A 19,209-nucleotide genomic window follows, 5' to 3' on the forward strand; every position below is an offset into this window, starting at 1 on the left:
TTTTGCTTGTATATTTCCCTGAAGAAGACCATGCTTTACTGAAATAAATGCATATTGAAGGTGACACCAAGGCCTTTTGTGGAAGCCTGACATCCTTGTCTTTGTAACAGTTTATTAGAAGAGTTTGAATTTTTCTATCATTGCTTTGGATCACTGGACACTCTTCAGGAGTAACACAGCTGCTCCATGAAGCCACAGTGCAAACAGGAGGTCCACCCACAGTGACGAGCCTTTGGATATCTAATTCATATATATTTACATTTCTAAAATCTTATCTCAATGTTTTCTTATTTTAAGAGATCAAATATATGCAAGAGGCCCGTGCTGCAGTCTGACATGTTGCAGAAAGGTCAATTTTTTGTAGCTCACTTCAGTTTGGTCAATCGTTATCCTCCAACTGCAATTCTAAAATGTCTTAAACCGTCACAAAATTTGCAGGAGTCCACAACAACGACACACACACACACACACACACACACACACACACACACACACACACACACACACACACACACACACACACACACACACACACACACACACACACACACACACACACACACACACACACACACACACACACATGCATTAAACAAGACAAGCATTACAAGCAGTGGAATTATTTACAGAGCCTCATGCTCGTCTCTCGTCCGACTTATTTGACTCTTTTAAGCGGCAGCATATCAGTCAATCATATCGTATGACAGATCCCCAAGGTGGGGCAGGAAAGGGAGGGTGGGGGAGCCGATGTTCACATCTCACACCTAAATATTCTCCACTTATAGATTTACCTGAGTGAATAATGTAAGGTCCTCTGATGCGCCCCACTCTACCCTGCTGCATAATTTCACCCCCTCCTCACCTACCCTCCATCTACATCCATAAATATTACATGAATTTACTTTGGTGAAATTATACGTACACCACCCACCAGCACCGTTCAGACTGGAGGCTCTTTTTGCACTGTCTTTGTTAACACACACACACACACACACACACACACACACACACACACACACACACACACACACACACACACACACACACACACACACACACACACACACACACACACACACACACACACACACACAGTCAGAGCTCATCCAAACACATTTTTTCCCATGACCTATCCAGAAGCAGTTTAATTTTCAAGGTGTGTGTGTGTATGTGTGTGTGTGTGTGTGTGTGTGTGTGTGTGTGTGTGTGTGTGTGTGTGTGTGTGTGTGTGTGTGTGTGTGTGTGTGTGTGTGTGTGTGTTGAAAAAGGGTGGGGGTCCATTGCCCCAGCTCTGTGTTGACCGGTGATTGCACCTTCTCTTTTTTTCTTCACACCCCATAACTGAGTGGAAATTAATAAGCCGTTTTAGGCGTGATCTGTGAACCCTGGGAAGTGGTATAGCTATACCACACTCCCCACACACACACACACGCACGTACACACACACACACGCAGACGCTCAGAGATTCAGAGCCTCAGGCTGCAATGTCTGTCTTGTCACAGAGGTCAACGGTCCCCCTCTGCAACAACCTCCCCTCTCGACACCCCTATCCTGACAAACTGCAGGCGTGATGGGGTCGGTGTTTGCACGTGGTTGGCAGAGATTTGTAACTGTGTCCCTGGTCCGCTGCATTTGAATTGTTCTGCAGGTCCTGCAACCCCCTCTCAGCATCCACTTATGTTCTACTGCATGTCGGCTTTTCTTTAAATGCAAGGGAAGACGGACAAAGAAGGACAAATGAACAAAAAAGAATAAATCAAACAGTGTCAATAAAGGAGGCGTTAAAGCTCATATCTAAGAGTGGCGAGATGTGACATAAGACTGAAAGTGGACACAATGAGAAAGACAGATTGAAATTATTTTTGTGGCCATGAGAGAAAGAGGACACACTTACAGTTGAAGTTAGAGACAGTGACAGAGAGATGTACCCAGTGATGATGAAGAAAAAGAAAAGAAGAGAGACAGTGTGAGAATGAGTTGGAATACGAGAGGGACATAATGAAGGACACCCTGAGAAGGACAGAATGAGGGAAATAATATGGGGGGGGGGTAAATGGGAAGATGAACAAGGGACTGTGAGAGGCAACGACCAAGGGCAAGAGGGGGAGGAGGAGAGGGGGCACTGTGAAGGACAACAGGGGAGGGTGAAGAGAGGACCGGTAGGTTGGCGGGGTTGGATGGGAGGGGGGTGGAGGGGTGGGGGGTGTAAGGGGGGAACAGGTGGAAGGTTAATGGGCCTGGAGCGGATCCACCAGACGCTCTTGGGCTTGATATATGGGCCCAGGGCCTGGCGCGGGGCGTAGGCTTTCAAAGATATATTATTTCATTTGAGGAGCAGCACCATTCTGGCCGACAACATAGCCCCCCCCATCCCCACCACCCACCCACCCACCCACACACACACACACACACACACACACACACACACACACACACACACACACACACACACACACACACACACACACACACACACACACACACACACACACACACACACACACACACACACACACACACACACACACACTTGCCTCCATTTCCAACAACACCCCCCACAGTCCAGCACTTGTACGGTGATAGATGACACACACACACCCCAGCGCACACACACATGCACAAATGGACATACAGTATTGTCGTCCCCCAACACATCACCCATCTCTACTGTGCAGACTTTTTCTTGGTGTTCAATTATTTCAGCTTTGTCTGTCACTTTCTTTCTTTCTTTCTTTCTTTCTTTCTTTCTTTCTTTCTTTCTTTCTTTCTTTCTTTCTTCCTTCCTTCCTTCCTTCCTCCAGCCCCCCTCCCCTCATCTATGAACCTTTCTCTTTGGGTCAGTTTGATGGCGTGTGTGTGTGTGTGTGTGTGTGTGGGTGTGTGTGTGTGTGTGTTATTTTAAGTTGCTATTTTAGTGGTAACAATATCTGTTTGATCAGTCGCGCCGGGTTGCAGCAGGAGTTTGGGGGATACTTGCAGGAAGGGAGAGGGTGGTGGAGGTTCACAAAGGCCTCTTTTCATTCATAAATTATTGACCGTCACACAAGGCATCAGTCTCTTTTTCATAAATACTGTAAATCGGCCCTCATGATTTTTTTTTTCTGCCAGTACTACCAATACTAAAAGGAAAAAGTCACTTTTTGGATCAGTTTTAAAAACATTGTGTGTGGCCTGTCAGAGCAAAAGTGACATGAATCAGATGTGAGGGAGACAATCGTCCACCTTGTACGCTGCAGACTGGACTTCCTGAATAAATATGTCTGTACTTCTGCAAGCCTTTCAAACTGTGAAACTAAGGTGGAGCAGGTCCCTTCGGTGAAACTTGCAGCAATTCCCGGTTTTACTCCGAGCATTGGTGGGATAACTGTTCATGTGTTGAGTGTGAAACTCTATTACCCTTCCAATTTATTAACTGGTATTGAAAAAAGTCAGACTTATTCTACAGCTTTTGGCATACTTTGTATTCTTTACTGCAGGTAATCACTGGTCTGGCAGATATCAAATGTTCCATCGTCCTACTCACATCCCTGATGGTCGTAGCCTGAGCTTGAAGATATAGCCATTCCAAATACTAGAATGATCCCATAGGTCCATCCCCATGGGACGGCAATAGGCCGGAAGGAAGAACAGGAAACTTGTTAAAAGAGAAGATTTAAGGTCGCTCTTCCCAGAGGAGCAGCAGCTTTAAGGAGACAACAGGGGTTGGGAGGTTTAACATGCGCAAAGTCTGCTCATCTACTTGTTGCTTTGATGAGAGATGAAAGGCTGTCAAGAAGTACAAGTTTACAGAGCTCTGAGCAATGATAGACTCAACTGTCCTCAACATTTCCTCATCCTATTACTTCTTCTTTCACTCTCAAAGGCTTTTTTTTTTATTTCAACACATCTTAAAAATGCAGACAGTATATGAGAACGATGAGAAAACATGGACAAAACAAAATACTGCAGTTGTCGACAGGTTATGTTAATTGAATCAAGTCTCTTCGCTCTCCCACTAAACCTGTAGAAAAGATGTTTATTTTTCTAACTTCTGTCCAGCTCTGCATTTCACCATTTAACCTGCCGCTTCAACCTGCTGAACAAAAATGGCCACCGCCTCTGCTGACGTTTTATTTTATTTTATTTTTTTCAAGCGAGTTAACACAACTTGAATCGCATTTGCGAGCACTTTGGGCATTCAGCGGGGAGAAAGAGCAGGTTGTGTTAAAGCCTTGTCTGTAGATGATCAGGGTAAAAGCCTTTTTTATTGGCAGGTCATGCAGCTTGTTAGGATGGCGATGCAGGTGACTACGCTGTGCTGTTAGCCTCTGTGGCCCCCTGAACTAATATAGTTGTTCTTTCACAACTTGGCAACTAACAGTCAAATAAGTGTGTGTGAGTGTGTGTGTGGAGGGAGCGTGACAGAGAAGGAGGGGGGAGGGAGCAGTGAAGAAAAAAAAAGACCGAATGGAAACAAAATGTGAGGGAAGACAGAAATTGAGTAAACAAAGTGAATATGGGTTCTTGATTAACTTGGTTGGGCTGCTAACAAATCAACTCAGCAGAGTGCAAATGAAAAACAAAAAAGTATAAAGCAACTTTTGAGCTATGCTTATAGTAATGGACCATGTTAAATCTACATTTCTCGCAGGAACCTCTGCATCGCAGCAGAAACCCTTCGATAATAATAAAACACAATAACAGCAAATAAACACATATGTGTATATACAAATATTATATATTCTGGCTCACTGGCGTTACTGAAGGTGGCAAAGTGTTGGCAGAGGCGTGGTAACTATACAAACAGAAGTGCTGGCATTTTGCTTCTAAATAGCTCCGTGCTATTGGATTTCCTGGAGGTCAAAGGGGCCGAGGTGTGGCTGCTGCAGCCTTACGCCGACCCTCAACCTCTAAACTAAATTCACCACGCAAAGCTATGCAAACGTGTCAGCTAATTTATCTTTCTGTCTTATGCCAGCCTGAGTTTCATCTTGGTAAAACAGATTCCATTGGTCATTGGGACCAAGAGTCCAGTATCCAGTTACCTCGGAATTTTGCTTTAATGTGACTAACTTACTTAGAAGTATTTGACTTCTTTTAATATTTAGGTAAATTTTTTTTGGTTTTAAAAAATATTGATACAATATAAAAGATATTTTAAATCAAACCTGTTTGAATACTTGGCTTTGCAGCGGAAAAACTGGCAAACTGGAACGTTTATGTATCTTAACATAGGAAACGGCATTGTGTCCATCAACTTTCATTCTGAATTTATTTCAAATGACTTTTCAAGTAAGTGAAATAATGTTATTAATCGCGTAGTCCACTCAGAACATGCCCCTGGGTTCTTATGTTCCTGTGTTGCGTGGCCTCAATTATCTGCCAGTAATCCAGCCTGCATAAAGGTTGTGCCTGTGTCTGCTGCTTTCGTCACCAGGCTGTCAACAGTTGTCGCCCAATGTCTATTTCTGATGCTTATTTACGGGCTGTCTATTCTGAAAGGGGAGTGGGGAAGCTCGGGGGGGAGTTGGGGGTGCGAGAGACAATAGATGAGACAGTAGTGGGGCAAAGTCGACGGCTCACTGGCTAGTTTTACACTTAAAGAGTTGCGGGGTATTTATATTCAACTGGCAAGGCGGGTGATTGAATTTGCGTGCAGTTCAAAGGAGTAACACTAGACGTTGTGGTTGTGTTGTGACGACGGGCGAGAAATTTCAATGGGGCCGCACGCCAACCAGCAATCCAGCCGAGAAAATGGCTTTAGCCCTCGCCGACAATGTAGGACAAAGACACCTGTTCCCTATCCCGATTTTGGGCGTTCCTTTCTTTGCTGGTTTTAATTTTCATCTCGCTCTTCTTATTTCTCTTTCACTCCACCAAGACTTTTTTTTCTTTTTATTGCTCGCACACCATTCCCTCTTCTTCACCTTTCAATCCATCAGTCTGTTTCTGTAGTTCTTACCAAATGCCATAACTGCAAACCTGGCACGAGCCACGGATAAACGATTCCATATATGTGAAATAAAGGCATGGCACTAATAATAGCCATTGCAGGCCTGCGTTCTTTTAGGATTGCGCCTTCTCATGGGGGGATAAAAAGAGGCTTTTAAAGCAAGCCGAAACATTGATGGGTAATATACCGAGCGTGCTGAAAAGGAACTTGTTGAATAAGGCGTTGACAACACCATTAAACCTCTTAAAACAAACCAGCCATGTTAAACAAAATCCAAAAATCACAAAGTTTTCAGGTGGGAAACTGTGCTCTCACCTTCCCTTAAGTCACTGCCTTTTATACAATATGTTGCACTCCCCTTCCAATCAGGATCAGCAGAACCAGTCTGCCTGCAGCAACAATGCTATGGAGAGACGTCTTTTTGGTAATCCAGATGCAGCCATGGCAGTTTCTGTCAGACGAGGCCTGTGAGATGCACTTCAGGGAGACGTGGGGCCCCATCTGTTGTACAGCGTCGCGGTTTTTGATGCCTCATCTTCCTTGTAGTTCGACAGTTTACATATCACAAGAGCTCTGGAAACGCTCAATTAGGTAATTCGGATAGTTAATTTATGCGTCAAGAGCTGTGATCCCAATGATCTCTGGAGCTGTGCCACGATCGGATGTGGATTCACAGCTGTTTGCTCTGAAACCCACCAACTGAAGCCGCCTTACAAGCTACCCAAAGGAGACACAAAAAACAAAGATCCCAGCGACTCAAACGCTAATGGGAATATGTGTCTCCCACCCTCTCAGACAGAAAGCATCGCTGCATCAGTCTCTGCATTTTAAAGCAGCTCCAGACTTCCACGCTGTGTTAAGGTATATTGCCTGTGTGTCTCGGTGGGTGTATATGTTTGTTTGCCAGAGGTGAGGAGTCTTCCGTTCTGAATAATACAAAAGGGTTTAGCGTGATGTCTTCTTTGCTTCCCCCTTTCTCTTGTCATGTCGTAATGCACTGACAACCACACAAGGATTATATTCTAATTTTGAGCTGTCACTCTCATACATAAACCCATGCAATTGTGCAAAAACATAAAAACAACCTATGAAATTAACCTAAAACCTTGAATAGTAGTCACACAAAAAAGTTGTATCCATCAACTGCATTCATTGCCCAGTTGTTTTCTTCAGCTCTACATACTGCATCACCTCCACCGCCCTTTTGCACTCAGTATTAAAACACTAAGTCATAAATTGCAGCATTACCTCAAACGGTGATTGCGCAGCATGAGAATCCAATTGCTTCGGCTTTAATGCCGAGGAATCGCTTGGTAGATCAGTGGTGTGGACTGAGGGAAGTCTGTGGAGGGAGTGCTGATAGATCGATAGGTTTTCTATGATCAGTATTTCCCAGCCAGGAACCTCATTGATGGTCTGCTCGCACTCGCCAGTCTACATTTGGAAGGCGTGCATTTTATCTTTCTGCGTTTGATGGAAAAAGGAAGTAAGAGAGTAAAGAGAGTGGTAGGCAAGAGAGCGCAGTGGCAGGAAGGAAAAGAAAAATGTGTGCGTCTGTGTCTTGAAGTGCACATGTTTGGGTGTTGATATTATGGTTGAGCCTGTGAGTCTGTATGTAAGTATGCAGGTCTTGACATGATTTCATTTGTGTGTGTGTGTGTGTGTGTGTGTGTGTGTGTGTGTGTGTGTGTGTGTGTGTGTGTGTGTGTGTGTGTGTGTGTGTGTGTGTGTGTGTGTGTGTGTGTGTGTGTGTGTGTGTGTGTGTGTGTGTGTGTGTGTGTGTGTGTGTGTGTCTCAAAGAGGAACGGTTACTTTTGGGAGATGCCGTTCCCTTGGCTGCTTGTGTATTAGCGGTCTAATGTTCATGTGAATAATTGATTAGGGCCTCTCTGTGTTTTTGATAATTAGTTGATAGCTTCTTAGCTCTAAGCCCTGAGATTGTGTATGTGTCTCTGTGTATTTGTGTGTGCGTGTACCTGCGTGCCTGCGTGTGTGTGTGTGTGTGTGTGTGTGTGTGTGTGTGTGTGTGTGTGTGTGTGTGTGTGTGTGTGGGTGTGTGTGTGTGTGTGTGTGTGTGTGCGTGGGTGGGTGCAATGGGGGTAGTCTATCTACATGTTAGGTATCCTGGAAACAATAGTGTAAAAAAAAGAAAACATGTAGGGCCTATTGCCTCTAAGCCATGCACTGATGGATTAACGTTCCTCAGAAATTAGACAACAGTACATACATTTCTTTCTCATAACCCACTTTTTTTTCCAGTCTTATTCCAGAGTTTTCATTTCTCAGCTTTGATCTCACAGTTGTACCTCTTCATCCACTGCGTATGTGTATTTACAAGGAATGCTGTCAGACATTACCTGCAAGAGTTGCTTTGTGCACGTCTAGAAAGACAGGCTTGTAGTAGCCGACAACAATAAACATCGCGTGCATGAAAAGGCATTCATTGAAATTCATGTGTAGCCTCACACTGGCCCATTCTCTTGCCTTTTATTGATTTTCCTATCTTTCACATGCTTATGCATCAAGTAAAAACAGAATAGGAAAGTTTGGGCATGCTTGGTTTATCCTCAAATCCCTGCACTGATATCAGACAGAGGAGGGTTTGTTGCCATCATCAGCGACCTTGAGAAAACAAGACGTTGCAACACATAGGTCCACAGAGATACTTTGTTTTTCCTTCCTCATGAATGTAGTGCCACTCTTCTTTCACATTCTCACAGATGTGTGTGCATGCCTCCGCAGTTGTGTATGTTTGTTGTGAGTTGATGCTGGTAAAGCTACAAACTTAACCTTACATGTCACCATGCATTTGTTTTTAGCTGTACTACCTGTTTGTATTTCTTGTTCATGGTTGTGTTCTTTCTTATATTATTTATCCATCATTTGCATATTTATTAGACACTATGGTTGGCTACCATATGCAGAATAATTGCATTTCCTGTAGTTGACCTGTTGTCACTGTGTGTTGAAGTGAACAGTCAGAGCATGACAGCCATTATAGATGAATGTCTTTTTTTCATGGTCAACTCAACAAGGCTCAGGAAAAAAGCTTGTTGTACGGGATGAAAGAGCAAAGAGATGAGGGACGGAGGGAAAGAGGGCACAGCCGATTAGTGGATGTACTTTTTGTTTCTTCCTCGCTGCCGCGAGTCTGGAACGAAAAGGAGAACTGCAGGATGTGAAGACGCGGCGAGGGAGAGACGGCACAGTCAATCGAATGTGTAGTGTTCTCAGGGTCAAAGGTCAGCCTCCAGTGTCTGTTAATGTGGTCATCGTGGGAACCGATCAATCTCAGTGCCTCAGCATTATCGATTAGATGCCGGTGCACGCACACACACACACACACACACACACACACACACACACACACACACACACACACACACACACACACACACACACACACACACACACACACACACACACACACACTACAGCATTAATTCATTCTTCCAAAGCCATTTTTGCTTTTAACCCAGTGCACAGTGAACACATATGCAATGACACATCATCCATTTATGATTCTTGCTCGAGCCCTTTCATAATGCTTTTACGATGAGAATGAGTCATGGTCAAATTAATATGTGTATGAATACTACAAAATTGACAAAACAGCATGAATATAATTTAATACAATAGAGTGTATTAAAAGATTAAGCCTTGAAAGAAATATATTTCAAACTGTATATGAATGTCTTAACCAGTGGCACAAATACCACATTGTATCACATCAAACTTACCTGGGAGTTTCAACTGGCAGAACACATACTAGAATACTTCAAGCAAACTTATTGAAATGTGATTTTGATATTAACTGCCTCCCTCAAGTCCATCATTGCAAGAAATTCCACATAAAATGGTGAACAGCATTACTATCGTCACACATTGCAGACAAAAACAGAAATAAGTTATTCATGTTTTATTTTACAGTGTAAAGGTTTTTACCATCCTGAAGCCCTTGATGTACATGATGATATGAAGTGTTTCTGTTTAAACTAATGTCTTGAACATGAGTAAATCACACGCCATTCCTAATTAAGCGGAATAAAACTGTTGCATGTGGATAACTCAGAAGTCACTTGACCAGGTGTCAGGCGTCAGATCTCCAAACTATGATCCCATACGTCTGGTTCTTTCAGTGGTACTGGGTTACATGTTTTGGATTTGTTTACTGCTTCACCGCTCATCCGACAACATTTCTTGTGTTCTGTATGTCAGCTCTGTGCTCATGTCTCTGTTTTGAGCTTCGACGCACAACCCCGGTGAACCTACAGCACTCCCTGAACCTGTCTGTTTAAACAACAAACCATTTCTGCTGCAATGTGTGTGCTAAAAGCAACTAACTGTAGAGTAAAATGTGTTCCTAATAGGAAAGACTCATCCAGGATCTCTTTGGTACCGTTTGCATCAAAGGACACAGAGAGTATGTACTGGTGCGCTGGTAATACTATGGTTGACGTATTGCTAGATGAATGGACAGTACATTAAATTCACTAAAGCGAGCCACAGAAACTGATATAATAAAACAGCCTTTTTGCACAAAAAGCTTTTTCTTTTTTTTTTTTCTTGAAGTTGGGTAGAATCACTCACAGCCTGCTGTGTCTTTCGTGATATTTTCTGAGCTCACAGATGGCCTGTGGCATCTCCATGGCTGTTAAGAGACATAATAACAGTGTAGGATTTCTGTGTGTGCTCAGTTGGAGATAAACCCAAAGGCATTCTCCACTACCTGATATGTTGGATTAGAGGTACACGCAACCAACAAACAGGTGCCACTGACATGACATGTTGATAAGCATTCGCGCAATGACATAGTTTGACACACTGTCACAACCTTCCGCAAAAGGGAGAAAACAAACTGTGAACTGAAAATGAATTTAAATAAAAAGGCAAGGGCACTAAAGTTAAATAATAATCTATAGTGAGGATTGAAAGAGATTATATGGTGGGAATTTTTGTCACAAATTGAAGAATACTGCTTGATTACAGTAGTGTCAGGACATTTAATACACCATTTACAGCCCTGATGAGATCAGAGAAAGACTTTTTTTTATCTAAAAAAGCTTCAGCGGACAACAATGGTGGATAACTGGTGCACAAAATGTACATGTGTGGTCTGTCCCCTCGATGTGCTGTATGCCATGCTTTTCAAGTGCAAATGTCATGGAGCCATGTGTTGTCTCATCTGATTGAAACAACACCAAAAGCACATTTAACTACGATAAATCTTTCCATCAGGATTTGTTTCCTCATGTCTGTAGGAAATCAATTTAGATGGTTGTTTTTTCCCCCCTAACCCTAATTACTTGCTGCTTGTGGGGATTCACGGAGTGAGCGCCCTGGAAAACATTCATCCTGAAAGTTGGATCAAATGTTGAGCCAAATGGCATAAAACCAACATGGGAACGAGTCGCCAGCAAAGACTTCTGGTTGCTTTATTCTTCAACCTTTTCCTGCGGTCTCAAGAAATTTACTGAAGCTGGTAGCTCAGCACATTATCACCAGTATTATCATTCCTCTCTTCAGCCAGCAGCCACCTCCCGCTTGACCAGTAGCACCACCTGCTCATTTTCCCAGCATTCTTATCACCCTGCCAGCCGCCCAATTGAGGCCCAAATACACCATGTGTCACTGCTGCCGATAGCTGGTTTTGTTGAAGTGAGGAGCAGGAAACAAAAAAAAAAAAAAAACACTTGTCACTCTCATCTACCGCCGCAGACAGGAGTGAGGAGTTGAACATAGTTCAGACACGTGTCTTTCTCCCCTCCTAACAGGTCAAATAGCTGAGACATCGTGGGGATTTTGACACTCAGCCTGTTGTTTTTCCTCATAGATGCTCCTCTATTTGTGGCTCGTGAAAGTTTTGCTTGTCACGGATGATTTGTCGTGGGATTCTGTCGGTATTTGGGTTTCATTCATCTCAAACATAATCGGACATGATGACGTAAAAGAGTGACCTGATTTTTTTGAAAGGATAATTTGCCCTCTTTGTAGTTTGAGCTTTGTACAGGCAATTTGACAGGTAATAATGGAACAATCAGATAGTAAGTCGTTATCTCAGATTGACATAGTTGCTCCTAATCAAGCAACAACTACTCTGTGGTTTGGGATGCGTTTGCTGTGAAATTAGCCCTGTTTCTAAAAGCCACCACAATATGATTGTGTGTGATGGTGCCCCACACTGAGACTCCTCAATTAAATTAACGAACTAAACTGGAACTGAGCTGCAGTGCATTGTTGAGCACGACATAATTAAGTGTTCGCAACTCTCCGAGAACAACAGGCGCTGTGCTAGGTAAATTAATACCCGATCCCAGGTGAATACAGGCCCTGTTTGGCTCAAGGCGAACAGATGCCAAGACAGGACTGCACCAAAGAATGGCTGTTAGAGACGCACACGCATTGATGTCAACTTCAAATCTCACCTGTAGTACTCCGAGACTGCATTGATTCTTGTCCAGCAGCGAGCGAGGGGGGAAAAGATAGAAGCACAGCTATTGTTTATGTACGAGTCGTTTGAGGGAGATAAACTTGCGGTCCGTGTGTGTGTGTGTGTGTGTGTGTGTGTGTGTGTGTGTGTGTGTGTGTGTGTGTCTTCTCCCCCTGTGTTGAAAAAAAAAACCCCAATTCTCTCCATTCATTAAGGCTTCACAGAAGGAGATTCCATTAATCTGTTCATTAGGCTACATCAAAAATGGAACTACTTATTAAAATCAGATCCAGCTGTGTACTCTCGTTAAAGCCCACCGTACCGTACAAAGCTTAACAATGCTTGTGGCACTAGACCAAAACCCAGCCACAAATAAAAAAAAAAAAAGGGTGGGAGTGGGGGGGGGGGGGGGGGGTTGGGGGTGGGGGGGGTGTAGGGGGTTGCTAATACATTGGCCTGTTTTGACTCAACACGCTATGATAATTGCTCTACTCTTAGCAGGGGGCTATGAATAAACATTACTTTTGTCAGCAAGAGTCTGAATGCTCCATTTCCAATTAATTTACATTTGCTCAGAAATAAAGGGAATATCTGCTCTTAATCACTATGTTTTATTTTCTCAATTTCCCTCAAGTCTTTTCTCATTCTCTCATTCCCTGTCTGGCAGGTCCATTCCCCCTTCTCTCAAACGGGCTCTCCTTCCTTTTCTATCTCTCTCGCTTGCTCTCTTCTCTCTCTCTCTCTCTCTCACTCTCTCTCTGGAAAATCCCATTAATCTCAGCCAGTGGTTTTGAACAAAAGCTATTGGGCTAAGCGATTGATCCGAGCATTGATCCCACTCGCCTGAACGATCATAAAGGTGTTAAATTGGTTTCTTGGAGGATATGTATTTTTCATTGCCGGCTGCTGCAAGAAGAAGTTCCTGCTCAAAATTTCTCCCTCTCTCGTTCAAGCTCTCTCGCTCTCTTTTTTTTTTTCTCAATAAAAAACTTGTGATGATATTAAAATATTAAAAAGATCACACCTTGAATAAGCTTTAAACGTGAACATTGAGGCCTTGTTTGAAGCAATTTCTCGGGAACATGTTTTTGGCCGAATTGTGAACCGTAAAAAGCGAAACTCTTGTAATGAGTTTTGCTCCATCGAAGGACAGGTTGAGACTTGGGATTGTTCCAAAGTGTACACTGGAGGAAAACATATAAAGTGATGTCATTTATATTGTTCTAAACTATTACCTTGAACAAAAAAAAGTATTCTGCTCCAAATTTAAAATTATAATTTTTAAACACAAATCGATATTGCATTTTTTCTTTTTTTTTTAATGCAGGACAGGCAAATCTTTTAGAAAAAAAATGTTTTAAGTACCTGAGTTATGCAGGTACAACTAAGATCCGGATATATTAAGCTTCATTTGGCTGTTTTGGCCAATCCAATGAAATCTGCTTGGATGAACGTTTCATAGTGATCTCAGCAGTATTAAAAGACAAAATGTGTGCTTTGTGCATTATTTACCAATAATACCTTAGTTGTGTGCCAACCTACTCCAATATTGTTCATTAATTCCTCTAAAGGTGATCTGACATCCTGCAACTTAATCACTAAGTATATAGATCAGCTATCCTATCATTTTGAGGGAAGTGATGAATATTTCAATGAGTTCCAAATATTACTGTCAGGAGTTTTCGAAGAGGTCTAAATTCAGTGTTTTTAACACAAATAAAACAATTATATAAACAAACCTCTAAAATCCCCATATTTTGATTATGGTTAATAAATGAGTGGTATTCAATGTCGTTGTTTTTGCTTTAACAACACTTGGAGGTAAGAAAACTTTCACTGTCAGTAAAAAAAAAAAAAGTTTATCTCTTGTAGTGCTATAATATTACTGGAATTAGTAGCTCATAGAAAAATGCCTCTCTGTGACCCTGCGGCAAAAAGAGAGTTGAGGAATTTGATCAACTTGTGCTATTACTCTGCCAGTGTTCAGTAAACTGCATATGTGAACTTTGAAGGGTCATGTGACGTTATGTACACATTTATACAATGGCTGTAATCGGCCACTGGCAATTGTCCAAGTTTCACTAACTGTATTCTCTCGTAGAGATAATATTCAAGCATTATGCCCTTAAGAAAGCACAGTACAAAGAATTTGTCGCGCCCATGTCAGAAGGTTCATATTATCTTAGCGAGCAGGCAGCAGATCTTGTAAGATCAGGATCTTCTGACAGAGCAAAGGAAGAGCTTGTCAGGGAAACGGTTCATGTCGCTGGTACTTAAAAGGTCAGCGAACTGAACAACAACCCCTGGTCCGCCCTCTAATGCCCGACTGTCAGTCACTGGTCCTGCTCGTCGAGGCGGGCGTCCTCCTGTCAGGTCTGGGCTGCTCTCACCCCGTCGTCGTCCTCTCCCGAGTTTCCCCGCTTTGATGACCCAGGCACCCTCGTCGGAGAACAGCTTCCAGGCAGGCAGAGTGAGGACAGGCCTTTGATGAGGACCCCGACACTTGCCGGCACCAGTGACAGGCAGCGGGGTCCTTTGAAGAGCCCAGGCCTTACATGTACCCAATCGTTCCCACACGTGCTTCCAGCGCCTTTAGATGGAGAGACACGGAGACGGGGATTACAGCGCGGTATAGAAATCTCCTGTCTTTGACTGCTTTGCTGTGATGGTTTTAATGAAGGCATTTGAATTTTGCTTTCGTCTTGTGCTTGAGACACTGCGAGCACAGAAAGCAGACATATAGACGGAGGAGGAGGAGGAGGAGGAGGAGGAGGAGGACGGCGAGGCGGAGGACGAGGAGGAGAAAGATTCAAAGTGTCCATAATACTGTCAGACATGTTAGAAAAGGTCATATCAGCTTTGTTATATTTTTACATTTTTTTCTGAACCGATAATAGAAGAATGGGAGATTTGAGACATTTCAAGGTTGGTCGCTTTTTTTGATTTGTTGTCACAAAATTTCATCATATCTTTTTCTGTCAGTTTTCTGTCAGTTTCTTTTGGAACAAGTCTTTCAATGCAGGAGTTTGAGAGCCACGAATGTTTGATATATTCTCTAATTATTTCTGTTTTTTAATCTTCTAAAACATACTTAATCATTTGTCTCCACTTTGTCTCTGAAATACAGAACATTTTGAATGGATGGCTTTACAGGAAATGTTAAATGTTCATAATATCTTTGGTCAAAATAAATGGATTTTGATTGGTGTTGCTAGTATGTGGGCACTACATTCATTCCTTGTGCTCAAATGATATATACACACACGCGCACACACACGCTTTCCGTCCTGAGTTTGAATATAGTCCAACAAAAGGTTAATTTAGAACATTATTATTAGATTCAGTTTCTGGAGTGGGACATTCCAGTAATGTGAGGTCTCTTTTAACAGACGCAACACAACATAAAAACAAAAGGTACACGTATCAGTACCAGTGTCTCCACCAAAAGGCAAGAGATTATTATTCTTTATCAGCCCAAATGTTCACACCCTCACACTGTGTGTTGTCTACTGTTATGTCTGCCTTAAAGGTAAGCACCCTGTGCTTCACACAGTTCCAAATCTCTAGTCAAAACTATCCCGATCGACAAAAAATAGACTTTAGACATTCTCTATCCAGCAGCGCGCTGTCACGGAAAGTAATAAAAGTGTTTGGCATTTGTTGGCAGAGCCGCAGTTGTTGACTTCAGAGGAGTACCTAAGGTCACTTGATATTAACAAATAGATCCCGGTACATTTTCCAGACACCACAAAAAGAAATTCCTTTCAGGTGTCTTCATGCTGCACCTGCCTGTGTTGTGCAGCACAGTCACACCATCGATCCAAATTCTTACCCTGAAAGTTGTGGTTGACATTGGCGGTGAAAGCCACAGACGGTTCTCACAAAGTCAAAAGCACCAAACTTGTTCACATCGCCACAAAACATCAGCATGCCCAGAAAGACACATTACTCCTGATGATACCACAAAGGGTACAATGTTTATTGATGGGAAAGAGGGGGTGTCTGTCATATATTTTCCTCATTCCTTCCTTCTCAATGTGTGTTTTTTGTCTGAGTCTGCTTTTGGGGTGTAATGATTAACAGAACGAGGCATGGGAAGCGACTAGCCGTTACAATGGAGAGGGTTGTTTTGGCTCAAAAACTCAGTGTTTCACCCACGTTTAGCTTCCCAAGTTCACCTGGCAGGTCCATGGGAGCCAGCGGCTGGCATTCGAGAGGAGGGAGGGAAAAAAAAACAAAAAAAACTGACCACTTAATCATTATCATATGTGGTATCACTCAGCGACTGCTGGCAATGGCCAAACAGATAAACCTGGCAACATTGTTAAATCAGGCACGTAGCAAAGTGCTTAGCTGAGTGTGGAAAAGTTCACATGAGAAAGCTGTAGCTTGCGTACAGGGGACTTTTGAGCTTTGTGTGAAGTTGGGGGGGGGAAAAAAGAAAAGACAATGCTCCCGGTACGCAACTGATCAATAGCGATTGACCTGTGAGCAAGCTTACTCTGCAAACAGCTGCCTGCGATATTCACTAGTCACTTAGACTCACACCGTGCCTCAGTGTTGCACCTTTTTGGATGGAATTACTTGTTTTTGTATTATCTATCTATCTATCTATCTATCTATCTATCTATCTATCTATCTATCTATCTATCTATCTATCTATCTATCTATCTATCTATCTATCTATCTATCTATCTATCTATCTATCTATCTATCTATCTATCTATCTATCTATCTATCCATCTATCCATCTATCCGTCTGTCTGCTAAAGCAGTTGTCCATTATTTCATCAGATATAGGCAATAGTTTTACAACAGTTGCTCATTGCTCATATCTGTTTCTTTACGAACAGGTCACATAAGTGAGTCACTTTTAGGATCACAAACATTCAAAGCATTTCGCTTTGGAGATTGTAGCAGTTTGTATAATGTGTGTTTGTAGTCGCACAGCACATGCACACACGACTCATTATGTCATCGGTCAGAAATCCATCTGCATGAACTTCCACAAAGACAAAAGGCCGTGACACACAATAACGGGAGCAGTGACAGACATACAATCTCCAGTGATGACAGTTATGTTAAAGTGGATATTAAACTCAGTCACACCATGGGAGGCTGTTGTTACAGCTGCAGTGAAGAGGAAAGACAAACAGCTGAGCTGATGTGCGTTTCTCTTCTTTTCCAACAAGGTGGATGACCAGATGAAGCTATTGCAGAACTGCTGGAGTGAACTCCTCATCCTTGATCACGTATACCGGCAGGTGGTGCATGCCAAGGAGGGATCTATCCTATTGGTCACCGGTCAACAGGTAAGTTAGCGAAACTCTGGACATGTCCCCAAAAAAAGCTTTACAAACGTAAACACTTCCTTTATACATAGTCTGCTAATAGATACAAACCAGAATCATCAATTTACAATATTTTCTGATTATGTGAGAGTTTGAAAGTGAGCAAATATAGCACTCAGGTATGCATTGTGAGTGGGTTGACTGACAAGGAAGGTGGATAAATATGTTATTTTGTTTTACTGGGGCCTTTGAGGAAGTTGGTGGAAGTTAATGCCGTAGGCCCCAACGGTGGTCCTCCACATATCGGCGTCTGATAGCGGCTTTTCATACGCGCACTCATAAAGCATGCTGTCAAACAGTAAACACAAAAAAACTCAAAGCGAGCAGAGAAGAACTCCTTCACAGAGTCTCATAATGGCATGCACACAAACAGAAATATTTTGAAAATAGCCAGAGAGTTCAGAAAGGCGTGCAACTGCTCATCATAAATACATACCTTTGACCAGTTGCATGGCTGTCAGTCAGACGAGGATTCATAAATATTTGATTGCCTTGCTCTCCAAAACATCACTTTTCAACAAAATGTTTTACAACAATAGATGCTGCCATTAATATTGGAGCAAGTGCGTATACACTGTGTGGAGCCCTTTTGATTCTTCATCATTCTGAATGAAGACAAGGTCAGGGTAGCTTTTGAAAGTGGGTGTGAGTTACTACTACCTCTAGTTAGCAAAAGAGTGCTGGCTCTTGTGGCAAGTACAAACCATGATAAATATTGCTATGATATTGGAGCTATTACACACAAAAATGTCTACTGATATAATAAGTAGGCTCTTGCTCTGCACATGCTTTGTCTCAGGCCAACTCATAAGTTCTCGTTGAGTGCCAGACTTGCTGATGTTGATGATGATGACGCCAGTCAAAGATAATAAAAACTAAATGAAACCTAAAATAAAAATGTCATGAATCCGATCATCTACATTACACTTAAAATAAATGTCAGTTCGTAAAATGTTGAAGTTTGAATAAAATCATTTTTAGTTTTACCCTCAACTTATTTCTGTTGTGATCATGTCTTCTAAAAACTAAAGCGGAAGAATCATGCTGGCAAAAAAATAAAAAATCCCAGATTCCTCCCTTTCGCTGTCTGGCTACCCCCCAGCAGAGGCCTGCCTCACACATTGAAAATCACTGATTAAGATCAGTTGAATGCAGGACAGAGGAGTTGTTGACAAAATGAACATGTGATAACGAAAAGAAAACAAATGGAAGGAAGATGATTCATCTCACGAGCAACTTTTGGTAAAGAGTGAAAGCACAGCCGGGAACAGATGGTGAGAATACTGGTCACCGAATGATAGAAAACAGAGATGGAATGAGTGATTAAAAAAAAAAAAAAGATGAAAATTTGAGGGGCAAAGTGTTGAGAAGAAAAGATGGGGAAAGCAAGAGATTCAACAAAAAATAAGCAAACGACAGAAAAGTTAGATACAGTGAAAAAAGGAGTTGAGGATGATTGTTGGTGAGAGGATGAGGAGAAACGGACCAGTCAGCT

At 42.4% G+C, this 19,209-nt stretch overlaps 1 protein-coding gene across 1 annotated transcript in view; it reads left to right on the forward strand.

Annotated features, from left to right (window-relative positions):
- Positions 1–19,209, forward strand: part of nr5a2 (nuclear receptor subfamily 5, group A, member 2) — a 68,399-nt gene that overhangs the window by 21,445 nt on the left and 27,745 nt on the right. Inside the window, exon 5 of the mRNA XM_080506437.1 lies at positions 17,556–17,675. Within this exon, the coding sequence (XP_080362563.1) occupies positions 17,556–17,675 (120 nt within the window). The remainder of the gene's footprint in view (positions 1–17,555; positions 17,676–19,209) is intronic.

Source organism: Blennius ocellaris, assembly GCF_963422515.1.
Source record: "Blennius ocellaris genome assembly, chromosome: 12".
Taxonomy (NCBI): Eukaryota; Metazoa; Chordata; class Actinopteri; order Blenniiformes; family Blenniidae; genus Blennius; species Blennius ocellaris.